General features: G+C 40.9%; 1 protein-coding gene across 1 annotated transcript in view; it reads right to left on the reverse strand.

The window, feature by feature from the left end:
* The window catches only part of NRD1 (nardilysin (N-arginine dibasic convertase)), a 27,409-nt gene that overhangs the window by 9,491 nt on the left and 1,616 nt on the right, over positions 1–16,302 (reverse strand). Inside the window, exons 2-16 of the mRNA XM_010004035.1 lie at positions 11,271–11,592; positions 11,001–11,082; positions 9,950–10,103; positions 8,149–8,222; positions 6,680–6,775; positions 5,689–5,811; positions 4,956–5,013; positions 3,965–4,038; positions 3,711–3,780; positions 3,245–3,322; positions 2,712–2,832; positions 2,575–2,633; positions 1,948–2,002; positions 712–816; positions 323–446 (exon numbers count right to left, since the gene is read on the reverse strand). Coding sequence (XP_010002337.1) covers positions 323–446; positions 712–816; positions 1,948–2,002; positions 2,575–2,633; positions 2,712–2,832; positions 3,245–3,322; positions 3,711–3,780; positions 3,965–4,038; positions 4,956–5,013; positions 5,689–5,811; positions 6,680–6,775; positions 8,149–8,222; positions 9,950–10,103; positions 11,001–11,082; positions 11,271–11,592 — 1,595 coding nt within the window. The remainder of the gene's footprint in view (positions 1–322; positions 447–711; positions 817–1,947; positions 2,003–2,574; positions 2,634–2,711; positions 2,833–3,244; positions 3,323–3,710; positions 3,781–3,964; positions 4,039–4,955; positions 5,014–5,688; positions 5,812–6,679; positions 6,776–8,148; positions 8,223–9,949; positions 10,104–11,000; positions 11,083–11,270; positions 11,593–16,302) is intronic.

The following is a 16,302-nucleotide window of genomic DNA, read 5'->3' on the forward strand; positions in this document are numbered from 1 at the left end:
AAGAGAGAGAGAATGAGGAGAGAAACTCTCTGGACTGAAAACTGAACTAGACAGCTTTAATTAAAACACTAATGATAAAAGAAATGTCTGTCTAATTCAGCCTCCTACAGGAGGGTCCTAGATCTCCCAGTAGTGTCTGAGCCAGAAGGGCAAAGATGTGACCTTGAAGTCCTGGCAGGAGCATAAATATTCCAGCATTTGTTACCAGGCCAAGCTGGAATATTTACTGCTAGTTAAAAGAGAGTTTGCTGAAGGGGGGGGTGGGGGGTGGAAATCTGTAAAAGGAAAAATGGCTTCATCCTGATACAAGGAGGACATTTACCTTCCACGCTGTACTGAGTCCCAAACCACCTCTCCTTCAGGTGGCACTGGCCGTCGTTGGCAGCAGAGAGCAGAACCAGGTTGGCTCTCTGAGGACTGAGCTGGTTAAGGGCATCAGCAATGATCTACAAGTTCAAGACAAGACTTCAGGTCAAATGCAACTCTGGCTCTGCCTGGCCCAGCAAAGACTTCTCAGTCTGAACAGGGGAAGAACAAGGCATAACAAGCTTACAAAAAAGATTTGCTTTCTGAATAGAAAGAGAGTGTTTCAATTAATACAAAACCTGTGCCAGGCATCATTACAGCTGCCTGTACACATGCCCATATTATACAGTACAGCTGTATTTTCCTTACAGCAAAACATGTCATCAGACTTCAAAGAACTTTTACCTCAGGTTTGTACTCAAACAAGAGCTGATCTCCTGTCAGAAAATCCTCCTTTGGAAACAACTGCATGTTCTCACAAAGGCTTTCCACATAGTCAACTGGATCTGTCTGCAAGCAAAACAAACAAGTTGTTTTTCACATAATCAGGAAAATTATCAGTCTTCCCTTCCGAGAAGAGCTTGACTGGTGGGGTATGTTGAGTGTAAGTTACATGCTGTGCTTGCTATGACATTTAGTTTCAATTATTAAACTAACATATTTCATAACCATATCTAAAGGCAAGACTCCTCTGAAGATCCTGAAACAGCAGACACATCATCTTTGTAGGAGAAACCTTGAGCATGCAGTTTAGTCATTAAGCCTATTAGGTTAAAGACCCAGTAGAATGCACTGCTTGTCTCCAGGGAACACAAGCAAGTCCTGCAATTCAAGATTTAAAATTATGCAGAACCTAGAAAGAGCAAGCCAAGAAAGTGCTGCTGCTGCACGTCTCTGATTCTGCTCCTAAGTTCTCTGCCATGGTGAGCAGTGTGAGGAGGAGGAGATTCTCCTCTTCAGACATGGAAGCACAGCCTGCCCTTTAACAGTGTAAGACTTCCAAAAGGAAATTTTGGTGCCATTCCAAAAAATCAAGTTACCAACAGAACATGGCTAAAAGTAGTGAGAGTAAGAATGTCAATGAAGTGAGGCTTCTCAGGGTATCTCAACTATGTTCCCTTCTTTTTCTTTAATGAGAAGCAGAAAGATTTTTGCTAATTGCTGTTTCAGTAAGACTTGCCACAAAGCCACATTTAACAGCAGACAGGAGGGACACAAGCACTGTAGCCTTTGTCATGCCAGGTCACCAGCAAGCCACATCTTCCACACATCAGACAAGGTGGCTGCTCCTGCTGCCCAGGAATCAGCATTGTCAAATAAAGTGAAATTGGGCAAAAGTCCCAAATGATTTGCAGAGCACTATTCATGGGCACAGAACTTCACACACAAAAAGGCCTAATGATTATAACTGAAAGAGCCTACCTGGCAGGTGAGAATGAAAAAAATAACATTTAAGCCTGTTAAGTAAAAATTCACAATATTTCTCTGCCTAGAACACAAATTCTTTCAGCAAAATATAGCCTTGTTAACAGCATAATCTATTTCTGGTTGAAAAGATCTTTTAATGAAAATGAGTTTCAAAACTAAAAAGAAATCCCTTTTGTGGTTTGCCTAGATCAACACAAAACAGTGGATGAATACCTGTTCCTGGTAGTGAAATTCATTAGCTTCAATCTTCTGTATTTCTTCCCATATTCTGTAAAGGAGGAAGAAGAGAATAAAAGTGGATTTCCTCCATTATTCCACAACATTTACTGAGAATCTAAAAAAAACCAACAATCTTCTAGGAAATGCATCAAGGGTTTGCTGAGTGACTCACTCAGGTACCAGCCATAGCAGCCAGTGTTACATTCCCTTCCGCCCCAAAAAGGCATTTCTCAAGTGGCAGAAAGAGCCTTCACTAAAAAGAGCAAAGATCTGGTACCAAAGTAACATAAAGGGTTAACACCAGAACACCACAGTCCTGACTTCCACAGACCTGGCTCAACAAATGTATTTAAATACACACAGATGTGCACCTAACATCTACACTACTCCAGCTTTCTAAAATTAGAAATTAGACCACAATAAATCAAAAAAAAACCAAGCATAAACATTTAGCAAAATAATTTTTAAATTTTTAAAAACTGATTTGTTTCCCATACAGAGAAGCTTTTCTACTGACTCCCTGCTTATACTCTAGTAACTCCACCAAAAGAGCAAACACCACAAATAAAAGCCTAATGGAGGACAATCTCACAAGTACCTGATGTCATGGCAAACACTTGCCTTTTATCTGGCCCTCTTTTCTGCAGCATCTTCACATACTGAAACACAACATGGGCCACCTGCAGACAGTAAGGAACAGCTTAATTTTTCCAGACCTTAGGAAAATTGTAAGAAAATCAAGTTTCAGTAAATCCTACCTCATAGAAGTGCTTGTAACCCTCATCAGTCAAAGTCACAGAAATGCTGAAGATGGAGTAAGTGGAGTTCTGTTCAAATCCTGTCTCAGCATTTCCTCCATACAATGCAAGAGCCCAAAACCTATGGAAGAGTTAAAGGTACTTATTAATTACTAATTTCAGCTTTATTTGAGCTTAGTTATACTTAGTATATGGTAGCTTTACTTCAACGGCTTTCAATCCATTTACAGTCTACACAAAGCTTTTCCAATATAAATATGTGAACCTCAGGATCCAGAATTTAAGAGAAAAAAAGTGAAAAAGCTCAGTTATCTTTTGGATCAGCCACAGATAGTGCTGATCCACAGATCACACAGCAAAACCCACTTATTTCTTAGGTGGGTCTACTGTCAATTTTTAAAATATCTCTGCAAAATGATGATATGAAAAGCCAGATTTGGTCTGCTTTATATATGTAGAAAAAAATACACACAAACTAGAGTTTGCCTTTATTTTAGTGATAAAGTATTTAATAACTACTTAAAAATACCTACTTTTTCCTAAGGAAAGAAAGGACACTGCCTTTGCCTTCATGTCCCACCAACCAGGAAATATAATGAAGAGGCTTCACCCTAAAATCAAATTAGAGAGAGATTAGAATGCCAGGAGGCAATATGTTTCACATAAATAACTCAAACCACTAGACAAATGACTAAAACATTTCTTCATGGCAAGTTTTGCATTTTCAGACAGCCCTGGGCTAATAAGTTAAAAATGTGGGAGTTCAGAACATAATGACTGATCTGAGTCAGTGAGGAGTGACATTAAATCAGCTGTGTACCAACTCAATTTATGAAAGGAACCATATCTGCATCAGCTGAATTCATTTTAAAAAATGTTCCCTGAGCTGAACCAAAGGAACCTGTAACAGGAATAAATGAGATCCTCTGATTTGTTGTGAAGATCAATACATTATTCAAAACATAAACATGGCATAAGTAAAATGCAGCACAACTGTACCTGTAATATTGTTCTTGTGGAGGAAGTGCCCAAGTGATGGTCAATGAATGAACCTTCCTGATTGGAACAACTGAACACAAATAAATTTACTAAATATACATGATTAGACACAGATAAGAAGTCTTATGTAATGCAGAAAGAATGGTTAAACATTATTCAGAACCATGCAGAATTATTCTACAAAGAGTTTGGCTCACACAGAGAAAATATGAAGCTAGATATTCCAAACATGTAAACAAAACTATTTTACTCACCTCTGTAAAGCTTGTGAAATTCTGGGGTGTCAAAAGGCTGAGTCAGATGGCCAAAGCTGGGTTTGGGTAAACCACTTAAAAGCAAAATTAAAGTTTGATGTTACTGGCAAGGACCCAAGGCTGCACAGAGACAATGACAAGACGTCAGCACCCACAGCTCTGCACACCCTGACAAAGGGTGCAGGCAGCACCCACCCTGCCCCAGGGGAGGGCAGCCCGGCCTGCCATTGAACACAGCATCCCCCAAGGTTCAGACACCCCACAACTCCTCCCTCTTCTTCTGCCCAAGGCAGTAGCCATGAAATGCTTGCTTTCCTAACAGGGGAAAGGAAAGCCAAGCAGATTAACTTCCCGAGTCAGCCCTTGACTGTCTTACTGGGAAGGAGGAACAAGAAGGACAAGGGCCTGGAAGAGACAAACATGTCTCTGAATGGCATTAGACTTTCACAAGCACATTTCCATGAACCACAGGACTAAACATCTTGCAAAAGCAGAAAATGAAAGGGAAATAAAATGCTTTTCAAGGCAGCAAAGCTTATGCAGAACCCCCTTTTGGAGAGCATATTGGACTGAATTATTAAAAAAAAAAAAAAAAGTTCTAACAAGTTGCCACCCTAAGGATGACTCTTAAATTCAAGATATGGTCTTAATTTAATTGCTGCTAATTATTTCTGACATAAAACAGAGATAAAAAATGTAAAATAATAATCTAGGTTTTAATGATTTATCATCAAATCAAGGTGTCAGTACCTATTAAGCAAACAGTCCTAGGAGCCAGTACAACACAGCTTGCAGGGTAAATAATTAATGAAACAATGAATACCAGTCTTTAATTCCCCAAAGTTGCCCCTTTTTTTTCTGGATAAGGATGTTAATTAACAACTGTTAATTTCCTTAGCTTCTCCAGTAAGGGATGTTCTATAACAATGGTCATTTTAAGAACAGACAATTTTATAATTTGTAATGCCTTTAGACATTAAAAGAATCTTACTTATTTGGGATCTCAGAGAAGATTTCTGTCACCCACTTCTCCAATGTATCCAGTGTTTCTAATAAGGAGAGAAAAAAAGAAAACCAGAAATGTATTTTCCTGAAGTTTTTAAACAAATCCTTTATCTTATCTCACCAGTTCAGTTATTTTAAAGAGGGTGCAAGTCAGCAGATTTAAAATTGCAAAGTTCTAAATTATAAGCTTCAAAGCTGTTGGTTTGAGTCAATTCTTAACATCCTCTAAACAGTATCTTTGGTCATTGTTCTGATTTTGTACATACTGCTGGAATCTCAGATGGTACAACTGGGATTTTAAGTCCAGCAGTATCTCATGGGACTGTGAAAAGGAATTAGCAAGTCAGGGATCTAAAAAATCACGAGTACTTGCTAGACTCACTCCATCCCTCTATGTCCACTACACAGGGAGCAGTTTTCCACACAGGTCTCTACCTGCCTCACCCTTAAGAAATTATTTTATTCTCAGCAGAAACGACCCATGGGTCTGAAGTTATTTGCTGAAAGTTTCAGTTTAAAGTCGCTCAAAAAGTGGCAGGATGACAACAGCACAGCACAATTGCTCAAGATGCTTTTGGAAACCAGGCTAAAATCTACATACAAATACCTCCTGCAGGACTGGACAACCCACACAAACCTTGGACTACAGCAGGATTAGTGTCAAAAGCACTACACCAACAGCAGCAAGGAGCCTGTTTTTAAGGAACAGCTGATGTTACCTTTAGATTGAACAACTAAAGTCATGTAGTGAGCAGAGTAATGGCGTTGCCAGAAGTCCCTCAGTCTGGTGTAGGTATCAATATTGTTCATTTTAGGCTGATGCTTGAGTGTCTCTGCATTACCTGTAAAAAAAGGTGGTTACTCACCTAGACACCTCAGACCAGATACACTCAGCCTTTCTTTTCCTCCCCTGGCACTGAGTCTAGTCACAGTGAGCACCTTAAAAATACTTTCTAGAAATGTGAAGTTAAAGGAATGTTTACTAAAATACAGTATCTTTCATTTCTAGTTCCTACGGTATGGACAATTGGTATTTCCATGACAAGGGAGGACAAAGTCCTCCTGCATTATCACTGTGTACTGCACAGCTCATTGTGTTGTGCCTCACCAGTGGGACTTGCAGATCCAGGGAAGGAAGAGGAGGGGAAAATATAACACTCATTACATGTCACTACAGAACTTCATACAATAATTTACTTGTCAAAGCTGCAGTTTACATGGGCACCAGCATCACGAGGGTGAGGGAGCTAGGACTGTATTGCCCAGGATAGGAAGGATAAAACTCCCTTCTGCTCCACTCACATGGCTGAAAAGGCCTACTTGCAAGTTCAACAGTGACTTATTTACTTTGAAAAGCCTTCTTAGACACAAATCCATATATACCTTATTTTTCCAGGAAATTTTAACAGCAAAGACAAGCTTAAGCAAGACAGAGATGACTCAAAGAGCACCACTTTTACATTAACAGAAAGTTACATGATTACACACCCAGATTTAACACAGCAAAAATCAATACCAGAAAGAGAAGTATCCTAAGAAGCAGAAAGCTTCTTTTATTCCCAAACATTTTGCAGTAAAATGAATAATTGCTCTAATACTTCTGAGCCAGGCTAGTGTTTGCTATGATAAGAAAGTCTACGCTAGTGTATCTTGTAAGTGGTTAAAACTTTAAGCACTATCACCACTTTATAATATAAATTCAGAACATACCCCAGAAAAATTTCTTCATAGGATGTCCAGGCCTGGCAAGACTCCCAAACAGCATCTCCTTTCTGTTTGCATCAGAGGGCCTTGCTAGCTGATACTCTGTTAATTAAAAGTATTTGCAGTGGCATGCATAAAAATTTGAGGTCATGTTCCCACAAAACAAAACAAAAAGCAAAAGCTCCAACCAAACTGAAAAGAAGACACACAAATGCAGCCTGGAGTAGTTTTGTTTTAATGTATGATGAAGTAGTGAAATAGGATAAGGAACTGGACTTGCCAAAAGTAATTAATGTAACAAGAGAAGAGGAAAAATGTAGCTCCTTGCTGAGAGGTAAAGGAGGTAAAGGGATAAGGAGGGGAAGCATGGCAAGCCCAGCCAGTCCCACCAGAATGCTTTCAAACTGCTAGATGCTAGGGAAAACAAGGCCTGCTTCACGCATATATCACACAGAGCAACTTGTAGCCTACTAATGAAACAAGAAATAGAAAGCTGAGCAAGACAGTTCTCAACAATTCAGTCTCACAATCAGTTTATACTACTCTAAATATGGGTTTCTGCCAAAATTAAGAATTCACCCTCTTGAACTGCATTTTCCTGCTCCTATTTTTGCTGGCAATAAGAAACATGCACAGCAGAGCTGTAAACAAATTATTTTGGCTGAGTTATTCTGCAGCCAGTTCATCAAGCTGGCAAAATTTACTCATGAGTGCATCACTACAGTGTTCATACGAGGGCAGGAGAGGATCTGCATGATGCAGACAGTGCCAGTGAAGGCCTAAAGTGGCTTAAGCTGTTGAAGAAACCATACCTTAACTCAGAGACAGGTCCTTGTTTATACTGACACTTCTCTAAATTTAAAGATCAATTTGCCAATTTTTCCTTGCCAGAAGACAGATGAAGAAGATTTGGAATAAATAATTCATCCAGTTAGTGTATCTGCCAGTAAGTTTTCTTCTAAAACAGTGAAGTTTTATAGGCAGTCTGAAGGTATTAATTACATATTAGAAAACCACTGAACGCTCCATTCACTTCTACACCTGTTTCAATCTCCTTCTGTGAAGAGCCTGTAGTTATGAAGATGTCAGTACATGGAGACAAGTACAATCACCTCAACTTACTGTATTAACCTCACACAGGTTAATACAGAGAGGCACTGGGGCTATGCTGGAGCTGTCAGTGTGTTGTTCACTGAAGAGCATCCACAGCTACTGACAAACCACTTGAAACTGTTAATTCCTATTCCAAGAAGTGAGATGGTAAACACTGAGAGTGATGGCACTAAGTTCAGTCCTTCTATTTACAGCCACTGATATCCATGAAATTTACACTGAAGTACTTAATCTCTCTGTTAAGTTAGGTGAACTTGACAGAAGTGCTCAGAAGAGTAGTCCTAAATGGAAACCAATAAACAATGTTTAAAAATACGGGGTTTCACTTAAGAAGATGGGCTAAATAGGAAAGATACTCTTACCACTGTCTACAGCCTCGACTTCTCGGTCTATTGCATCCCTGATCATCAGTGGGTGAATAAAGAATTGTGCCCACCTACAAAACAGAAAAATTCATATAACGTTTTTTCAGTGTCTATTAAGCTAAGGGAAAAAAAACAGCAATTAAAACCATAATCTTCTATTTTAGTTTATAAAGTCGCTTGTCTCACTACAGATTCTGTAACTCTTGGCTATTCTGCGTTAAGGAAAGATAAAAGCTAGTTTTGTGATACCATCAAAAACCAAAGGTCAGGGCTTCCCTGCTCCATAGAGGGGGAATTAATTTGTTTGGGTACAGTAAGATATGATACTAACAGGTGCAGGATTATCTGCATTTACATCCTAAGAATGATCACACCAGATCAGACAGCTGACCCACCTGGTCTGGTTCCTGGCTCTAACAGGGACCAGTATCAGATGCTTCTGAGGAAGTCCTCAGTTGTTCATTAGGAAGTTTCTTCCTAACTCCAGGCAACAAATTGTTGATCTATGTCATGAAACATATGTTTTTATATCCATTATAATTGTGTTATCTACTATAAATGTCAATGCAGTCATCCAGACACAACCCTTCTCCTGTGCCCACAGAGAGCACAGTAATGGAAAGGGACAGGTCTGTAGTGAATGGACACTCTGCAGAGGCTGCCAGAGAAGATAATATTTCTATTTTATTTGTTGAGTGTTTTTAATGATGAACTGGACTTGCTGAAGCAAAAGGTTAAGATAATACATTCTTGACAGACTTCCATGGCTACAGGACCCATGAAGCTAAAGATTACTGAATGGTGATCTTTCCATTCCTTTAGATCCAGAAGTGCTTGAATGAGCAGAAACAGCAACAGCAGCACCAATGTATCTTCTTTGTATGAGACACTGTCCTACAGAACCCCTGGTTTCTGTGTCTCCACTAAGTGACCTGTTGTGACAGACTGCAATACATTTTTTGATTCTTTCACACTTCCAAGTATCCAAAAGCTGGACTAATCCACAAATGAAAGGTGATTTTGGCCCAGTAAAATAAAATATAGGTAAAAATTGGTAAAATGTGCAACCATTTATTCTTGGTGTCATCACAGGAATGTATTTTGATCAAAAGAAGTTTGCAGTGGATTCTATTGTCCTCCTGAGAGATTCTATAGCACCAAGAACACTCAGCTGCCATGCTCCTATGAACGAGTCATCTCCTCTCACTGAAGGAAACCAAGCCATAAGGTGGAGCTCTGTTGTCCCAACATATCCCACAGCACAAAAGAGCAAATGAAATGCTTTCTGACAAAGATACATACTCGACTGAATAACCTAGGCTAGGTTAAATGTATCCTTCTGAGACACACATTGTGCCCTGCCCTTCCACTCACTTCAACAGATTAGACTAGGAACAAAAAAAATTATTCAAAAACCCCAATATCAGGACAGACATTTCAAGGGATGAGTCACTAGGATGTTGGGAGCACTCCCTCTCTGAGCAGTTGTCACACTGTTTAAGATTTCTCCTGTTATTAATGCTACCAGTTAAAGGGTGGTCAAACAATTAAAAATGTAGATTAAGACTTGCATATGGATCCTAAGCAATCTCACAGCAGCTCCAGAAGCAAAAACAAGTAAGATATCCAATGGAAAAAATTATTTTCCTTATATTCAACATACTCTGTGGTAGTACGAGTATCTCTGGAAGTTCAGCAACAGCCTTAATTACCCCAAAATGAAGAATTAAAGGGCTACACCTGAGCTCCTGAGGCACACACAGTCATTAACTCCTGATGAATGTTTAGCTGCAGTTACCTATCAAGAGCTTCCTTGAAGTACTTCCTCTGCACATCAAACTGGAAGACTGTCCGCTCGCAGTCCGTGGAAGCGTTGTCACTGCCCCCATGCTTCTTCAGAAACGCATCAAACCCGTTCTCAGCTGGGTACTTCAAACTGCCCATAAAAACCACTGCAACAAAAATCAGCACAATTACCAAGGTGACATTCATGTGTGGCTCCTAATTCAGCGACAGCAACCCCACTTCAGCACAGTGTTACCACAGCTCACACACTGAAGAGCAGCAGACCCTGTAATCTGCCCAACATCTGGGCAAGCTGCCTTTAGCAGCAGGCCCAGGCAGACTGAAGTCAACACTGCCTTTCTAGGCATGCTTTGCCTCAAGTGGTCAAGAGCAGTATTATGAGACATATCTGGACAGAAACTTCACGTGGCTTCTGTGCCTGTATTACTAATCCATCATCCTTTACTGCAGAGAAAACTGTCTGTAGCTCTAGCCTAGTTTGTACAGCCATAGCTGTACAAACATAGCATTACATGCTTCCTCCCATGTTTAACGGGGAACAAAGAAACATTAAGGTTGGAAAAGACCTCTAGGATCATCAAGTTCAACCACTAACCCAACACCATCGTGCCAACTAAACCATGTCCTGAAGTGCTATATCTACACATTTTCTGAACACCTCCAGGTATGGGGACTCCATCACTTCCCTGGGCAGCCTGTTCCAATGCCTGACCACTCTTTCAGTAAAGAAATTTTTCCTAATATCCAATCTGAATGTCCCTGGTGCAACTTGAGGCCATGTCCTCTCATCCTATCACAGGATACGTGGGAGAAGACTGACCCCAAATACACATATGAACACACAGCCTGCCAAAAGGTACGAGGCATATTCTCCTATATTAAAAGTTCCTTACTAAGGCATTAGTTTTATAAAAGTCACTTTTTTTTTAACTAATTAAATTCTGGGATAGCTAAAATAGAAAATGATATTAAAGTACTATAAAAATGCAGAGCTAGAGAGCATTCATTTTTAACTGAAGTTGGAGGTGAGACAGGATACATACTGTGCTCCAAGAAGTGTGCTAACCCAGGCAGATCTTCAGGATCAGAGAAGCTGCCAACAGCAATGCAGAGGGCTGCTGCAGACTGGAGAAAATACAACACTCAGTCAAAACTGCTTCAAGGAACACTTCAGGAAAACAACAGAAGTAAAGATAAATCAGTCAGGACAGATACAATAAGAAGGTGGTCTAGTCTGAATGCCTAATGACAAGGTTTCAGAGCACAAGAAAGTTCACTATGTATTTTTCCAAACTACAGCTTTAAGTACATACCTGCTTCTCTGTACAGCCTCTCTTTCTTGTATCTTCCTTTTCAGCTAGCTCTTCTAATTCACTGTCATCACTATCACTGAAATCATCATTATCTTCATCACTGTCCTCATCTCCATCCTCCTCATCACAGTCCTCATCATCAAAACCTTCCCTATGATCTTCGATCTCAGCTCCAGAGTCGTCATCCTCATCACTTTCCCCTTCAGATTCATCATCATCGTCTTCATTCTCCTCCTCCTCAGATAAAGTAGCTGAGGTACCGTCCAAGTAATTCAAATCCGAAATCAAAAGTGCACATAAGCCATTCTGCAGTTTGATATACCTGAAAGAATAATTATTTTACAATCAACACACTCAAATCCCAAGTCTAAATTTCCAGAATTGCAAACATTTCTGCATTTCCCACAGCAGTTTTGTGCTCTTCAACTGAGATTTCCAAATTAAAATCTAACAGCAGCTAAGAAGGTGAGTAGCTTGACAGTGGGAAAGTAAAAACACTCTTTGGCTATTCAAGAGCTTCTAGAGTAAGAAAGAAGCAACTCAAGGTAGTAGAAGAAGACCTCATCCCCATAAGGGCAAGGACACCAATTTGGGCTTTCATTTCTCTCTCTATGAAATACTTAAGCTGCTAGCACTCTCTCAGATAAAACTCTGTACTCAGAACAGGCAAACCCAAACTTCAATAGCCTCTTATGCTTGTCAGGCTCTTGGAAATAAATATTATGTGGCAGAATTAAGATCTTAGTCCTTGCCTCTAAATAAGCCCCAGAGACTCCATTTTATTTGATTAATGCCTTATATTAAATGGGATCCATGGACATAGCAGGCATGTGTTAGAAAGGACAGATCTCTGCAGATTTAATAAAAAATGTCACAGGGAGTTGGTTGTGTTGCTATCAAGAAGCAATATACACAGAGTTGTCTGTACATAAAATTGTTTATATGTGTGTGTGCATACATATGCACTAAAAAAACCCCACAAGCCCTCTGTCCTGCACCATGCTATAGGTTTGCAGGTTGAGGACTGCAAACACCAATGCTTTGTGCAACAAGATCTCAGAGCAGTATTCGTTTTGCATCAGATCAAAGACAGACAGTAACAATTTGTCAAATTAGCCACAGCACCCTCTGGGAGCTTGAGTTGCAGAGAGGGAAGAATGCTGGACCCAGAAATACTTGATCTGACCAAAGAATGAGTGTGGTATGACAGGTGGTATCTGATCCAGCAAAAAAACCTGCTGGTATAAACCAAATCCATGGTCACATCCCACTCTCACAGAAACATCTGAGTTACATAGCAAGTTTATAACTGATCAGAACATTGTCATGTGGCCACTGTTATAACTATGTAGCAGAAATTTCAAACCAGATTTCCAGCTGAAGCTTTGTGGTAAGTACCCAAAAGAAAAACGAAAGGCACACTGTGTGTTTTCCAACTCCATGGTTCCAAAGTTTCTCACACAAATTTCTCATGTTGCATTCACAGGTATCATTAAGCAATTTCAATGCTTCTCAGCAATAAAAGCATGGGTTATTATCAACAGTCCAATTCAAATTATTAAGTCAGTGCAAGCTTCACGTTCTGCCAGAGCAGCAGGCCCTCTGCTATGGCTTTGCAAGCCACAGGCCAGCTTGGAAACAAACTACTCAAGAGTACCTCTCTCCCAGCTGAATTTCATGGGGATGCATTTGGCAGAAAGGGGGTTACTGTGACAAGAGTTAAGCAAAAGCCACTTCCTGGACTATCAAGTCCACAAAAAAAGCTAAAGAGCAAATGTTAAATAGTTGTTTATGAACTATGACCACTCATCCAACAGGAACTGACAGCCAGGGTTTCATAACCATTACCAGGCTCGTTTTGCTTGCTGCAGGACTGCTGAGCAGCACAAATTTGCTCCCAGCAGAAGCGTAAGTGCCTTTTTATTCCTTTAAACTACAGCACATAGTGTGCAAGTCACAGAGATGCTATGACTAACTGCATGAGACTACAGCTAGTCCTAGATCCCAGCTAATATCTGTGTACAAAGTTAATCATCCATACCACTCCAAATGTCTGGAACAGTTGCAAGTGTTAGTGCCATCTACATCTGTTACTTTATGCAGCTGCAGCACTTGTGAGTGCACAACAGGGCTCCTGGAAACAAATACACTGAGCACCTCAGCCCCTGGAGAGCTCAGAGCAAGAGCGCAACAGTGACAAGCTGAGAGAGTTGGGGCTGTTCAGCCTGGAAAAGCAAAGGCTCTGGGAAGACCTCAGAGTCTGAATTCCAGTGCCTGAATGGGATCCAGGAAAGATGGGGAGGGGCTTTTTACACAGGCGTGGAGTGACAGGATAAGGGGTAGTGGCTTTAAACTGGAAGAGGGGAGAGTTAGGTTAGATATTAGGAAGAAATTCTTCAGTGTGTGGGTGGTGAGACACGAACAGGTGGCCCAGGGAAGTTGTGGATTTCCCCTCCCTGGAAGTGCTCAAGTAGAGATCAGATAGCACTTTGCAACCTGATCTAGTGGGAAGTGTCCCTGCCCATGCAGGGGGTAGGAACTAGATGATCTTTAAGGTCCCTTCCAATTCAATCCATTCTATGATTCTGTGACAAGTCAACACTGCTGCAGCACATCTCCCAGCACAACCATAATCATCTTTACCTCTGCATACAAACTGTCTTTTTCAGGTTTTCACGGCCACAGAGAACACTGGCTTTCCAGTGATGGATACAAAAGCAGGGAAAGCAGAGAACAGAGCAGTGCTGTTCTTCCAGGAGAAGGATTTGCCATCATTCTGTTCAGCCAGGTGTACCCAGTAGCTCTCACTGATCCTTTTCATATAACTCCATTAAACTACTGGAACAGATTACACTAATTTTACATCCTCTATCTTCAGGCTTGTGGGTGTTACATACCAGGACAGAAAGCACCTGGCAACAAGGCAACAACCACACTAAACTGCTGTTTAAAGTTATCAGATTTCACGTCAGGAGGATCTGGAACAGTTTAGGTTATACTAAGCAGAGGCACCAACTGACATAGGTGTTCTTTACTTTTTCCATGTTTCAGCCCAATGGAAAAGGACAAATGTAATCAATACGTAAGTATCCATTAGTATGCGAAATACAGTACCAAAAAATGTAATTGTGTAAAGCAGAAAGAGAAGCAAGTATAGTGGTGCAACTACTTTTTTGAAGGACTGTACAGGCATCAATGCAAATAAGGCTTAAATATAAAATAAAATTCAAATTCTCAAGACTAGCATTTAAACATCCTGGACAAGTTTAAACAGGGTTGTTTCCACACCAAGTTTTTTCTTATATCAATGATAACTATTCAGCAGTTAAATAAATATTGAAATACACATCAACAGATAGTAAATTCTTGGAGAAACGTTTTCATCTCCCCAATTACCCCAAACGAGGAACAAAAGCCCATGAAATTCCACATATCGAGGAATTTAAATAAAATATACTTTTTGGTAATTACCCATTCATAGCTCTAATGAACAAACCCAACTTTGATTATGACAGTAATTTTTGTCTCAACAAACTCACTTTGGAAAACACACTCTGCACTCTGTCAGAACTATTTTGGTTTTACTTTCACTGTACTTGGGAAAATAAAATACAGCATTTTCCACTAAGTTAAGACTGTTGTCATCACAAAGGCACACTAACCTCCCTGTGACTGGTCTGCAGTATCCATCATCACAGAGGAGAAAGTGTACATGCATCATCAAATCACCTGCCATTTCCTTAGGAGGTCTGATATAGAGTTAGCAGCCACAGGTAGGATTTACTTTCAGTCACACTGAAGTTCTCCTTCCTAAAGGCAATGTTTGTGTCTGCTCTGTGCAAGCCTCACTTCCCACAAGTGGAAATCAGTCTGAAAAGATGTGGCACTCTGCTTTCAATTGAAAAAAAAAAAATAATTAACTGTGGAGAGTAGGATTTATGAAGGTGTTGGTACTGGTTTATCTTACACTATAAGCAAACACACTCCTCAACTCTCTACATACAGAGAAGGTTCCTGAGCATCAAAATATATAGCCAGTGATGGTTTCCAATGCACTTCCTAAGCTTCATCATTTGGGAAGTTTCCAAGCTGACAGTCTCTGTAACCATGAACTCGGCAGGAAGACAAACCTCCTGCTAAGTAGGATGAGTAAGAAAGCCAGCAAGAGAGGCCGGCAGAGATCCAGAGGAGCAACAAGGAAGTAGGGCAAGAAGGGAGGGAACAAGTCTCGTCCTAAGCCAATGGGCACAACCCTCTTCACACAGTCAGCAGGGAATTTCACTGTCAACCAATGTCACTGCAGATCCAGAACTCAGTTTCAAGCTTAGGAAGATTCTGCACTGGCTGCACAGATTAGACACCACAGCAAATAAAGATAAAAGCAAGCCATCTCTAGAAAGGGCTGAATACTCTTCTGCTTAACAGGAAGAAGCTGTAACAGCATCCCTTCAAGAATGACTGCCTTACAGCATCCAAACGTGGAGCAGCTGGCTGTTCTCAGCTGAGTCTCCCACTGCCACAGACACTGGGATGTGCTCAGGGCAGGTAAGCTGACTTCCTCAGGGATTGCTCAAAAATAAACAAAAAATACCAGTGTAAAAATAACTGCTGTCTCGACATGCTGACATACTTGTGTTAAAATCTGGAAGTTCACCTAAAACGAGAAGAGTACCAGCCTTTTTTAAGCTGGTATTTGCTCTGCAACACTGGAACTGCATTTCATGCTTCAGCTTTAAAGCTTGTGGAACGGAGATGCCTAGACCAGGGCTGCAAACTAACAACCCGATATTGCTGTGCCTCAAAAACGTGGCACCACAGCAGAGCCTGCGAACAAGGACTGTTCTTCCCTTCTGCCCAAGCCCGTCAGCGCACACAAACCAGGCAGCCCATCCTCGGAACAAGCACAACGGCGAAGCCCCGCTCTCTGCTTCCTACCGCGAGGCCCCCGACCCCCACGAGGGACCCCACGAGGGTCCCCACGAGGACCCGGCGTGCCGGGCACACGGGGCAGGCCCCACGCTCCCCCACACCC

This window comes from Chaetura pelagica, unplaced genomic scaffold (genome assembly GCF_000747805.2).
Source record: "Chaetura pelagica isolate M959 unplaced genomic scaffold, ChaPel_1.0 scaffold18, whole genome shotgun sequence".
In the NCBI taxonomy this organism is placed as follows: domain Eukaryota; kingdom Metazoa; phylum Chordata; class Aves; order Apodiformes; family Apodidae; genus Chaetura; species Chaetura pelagica.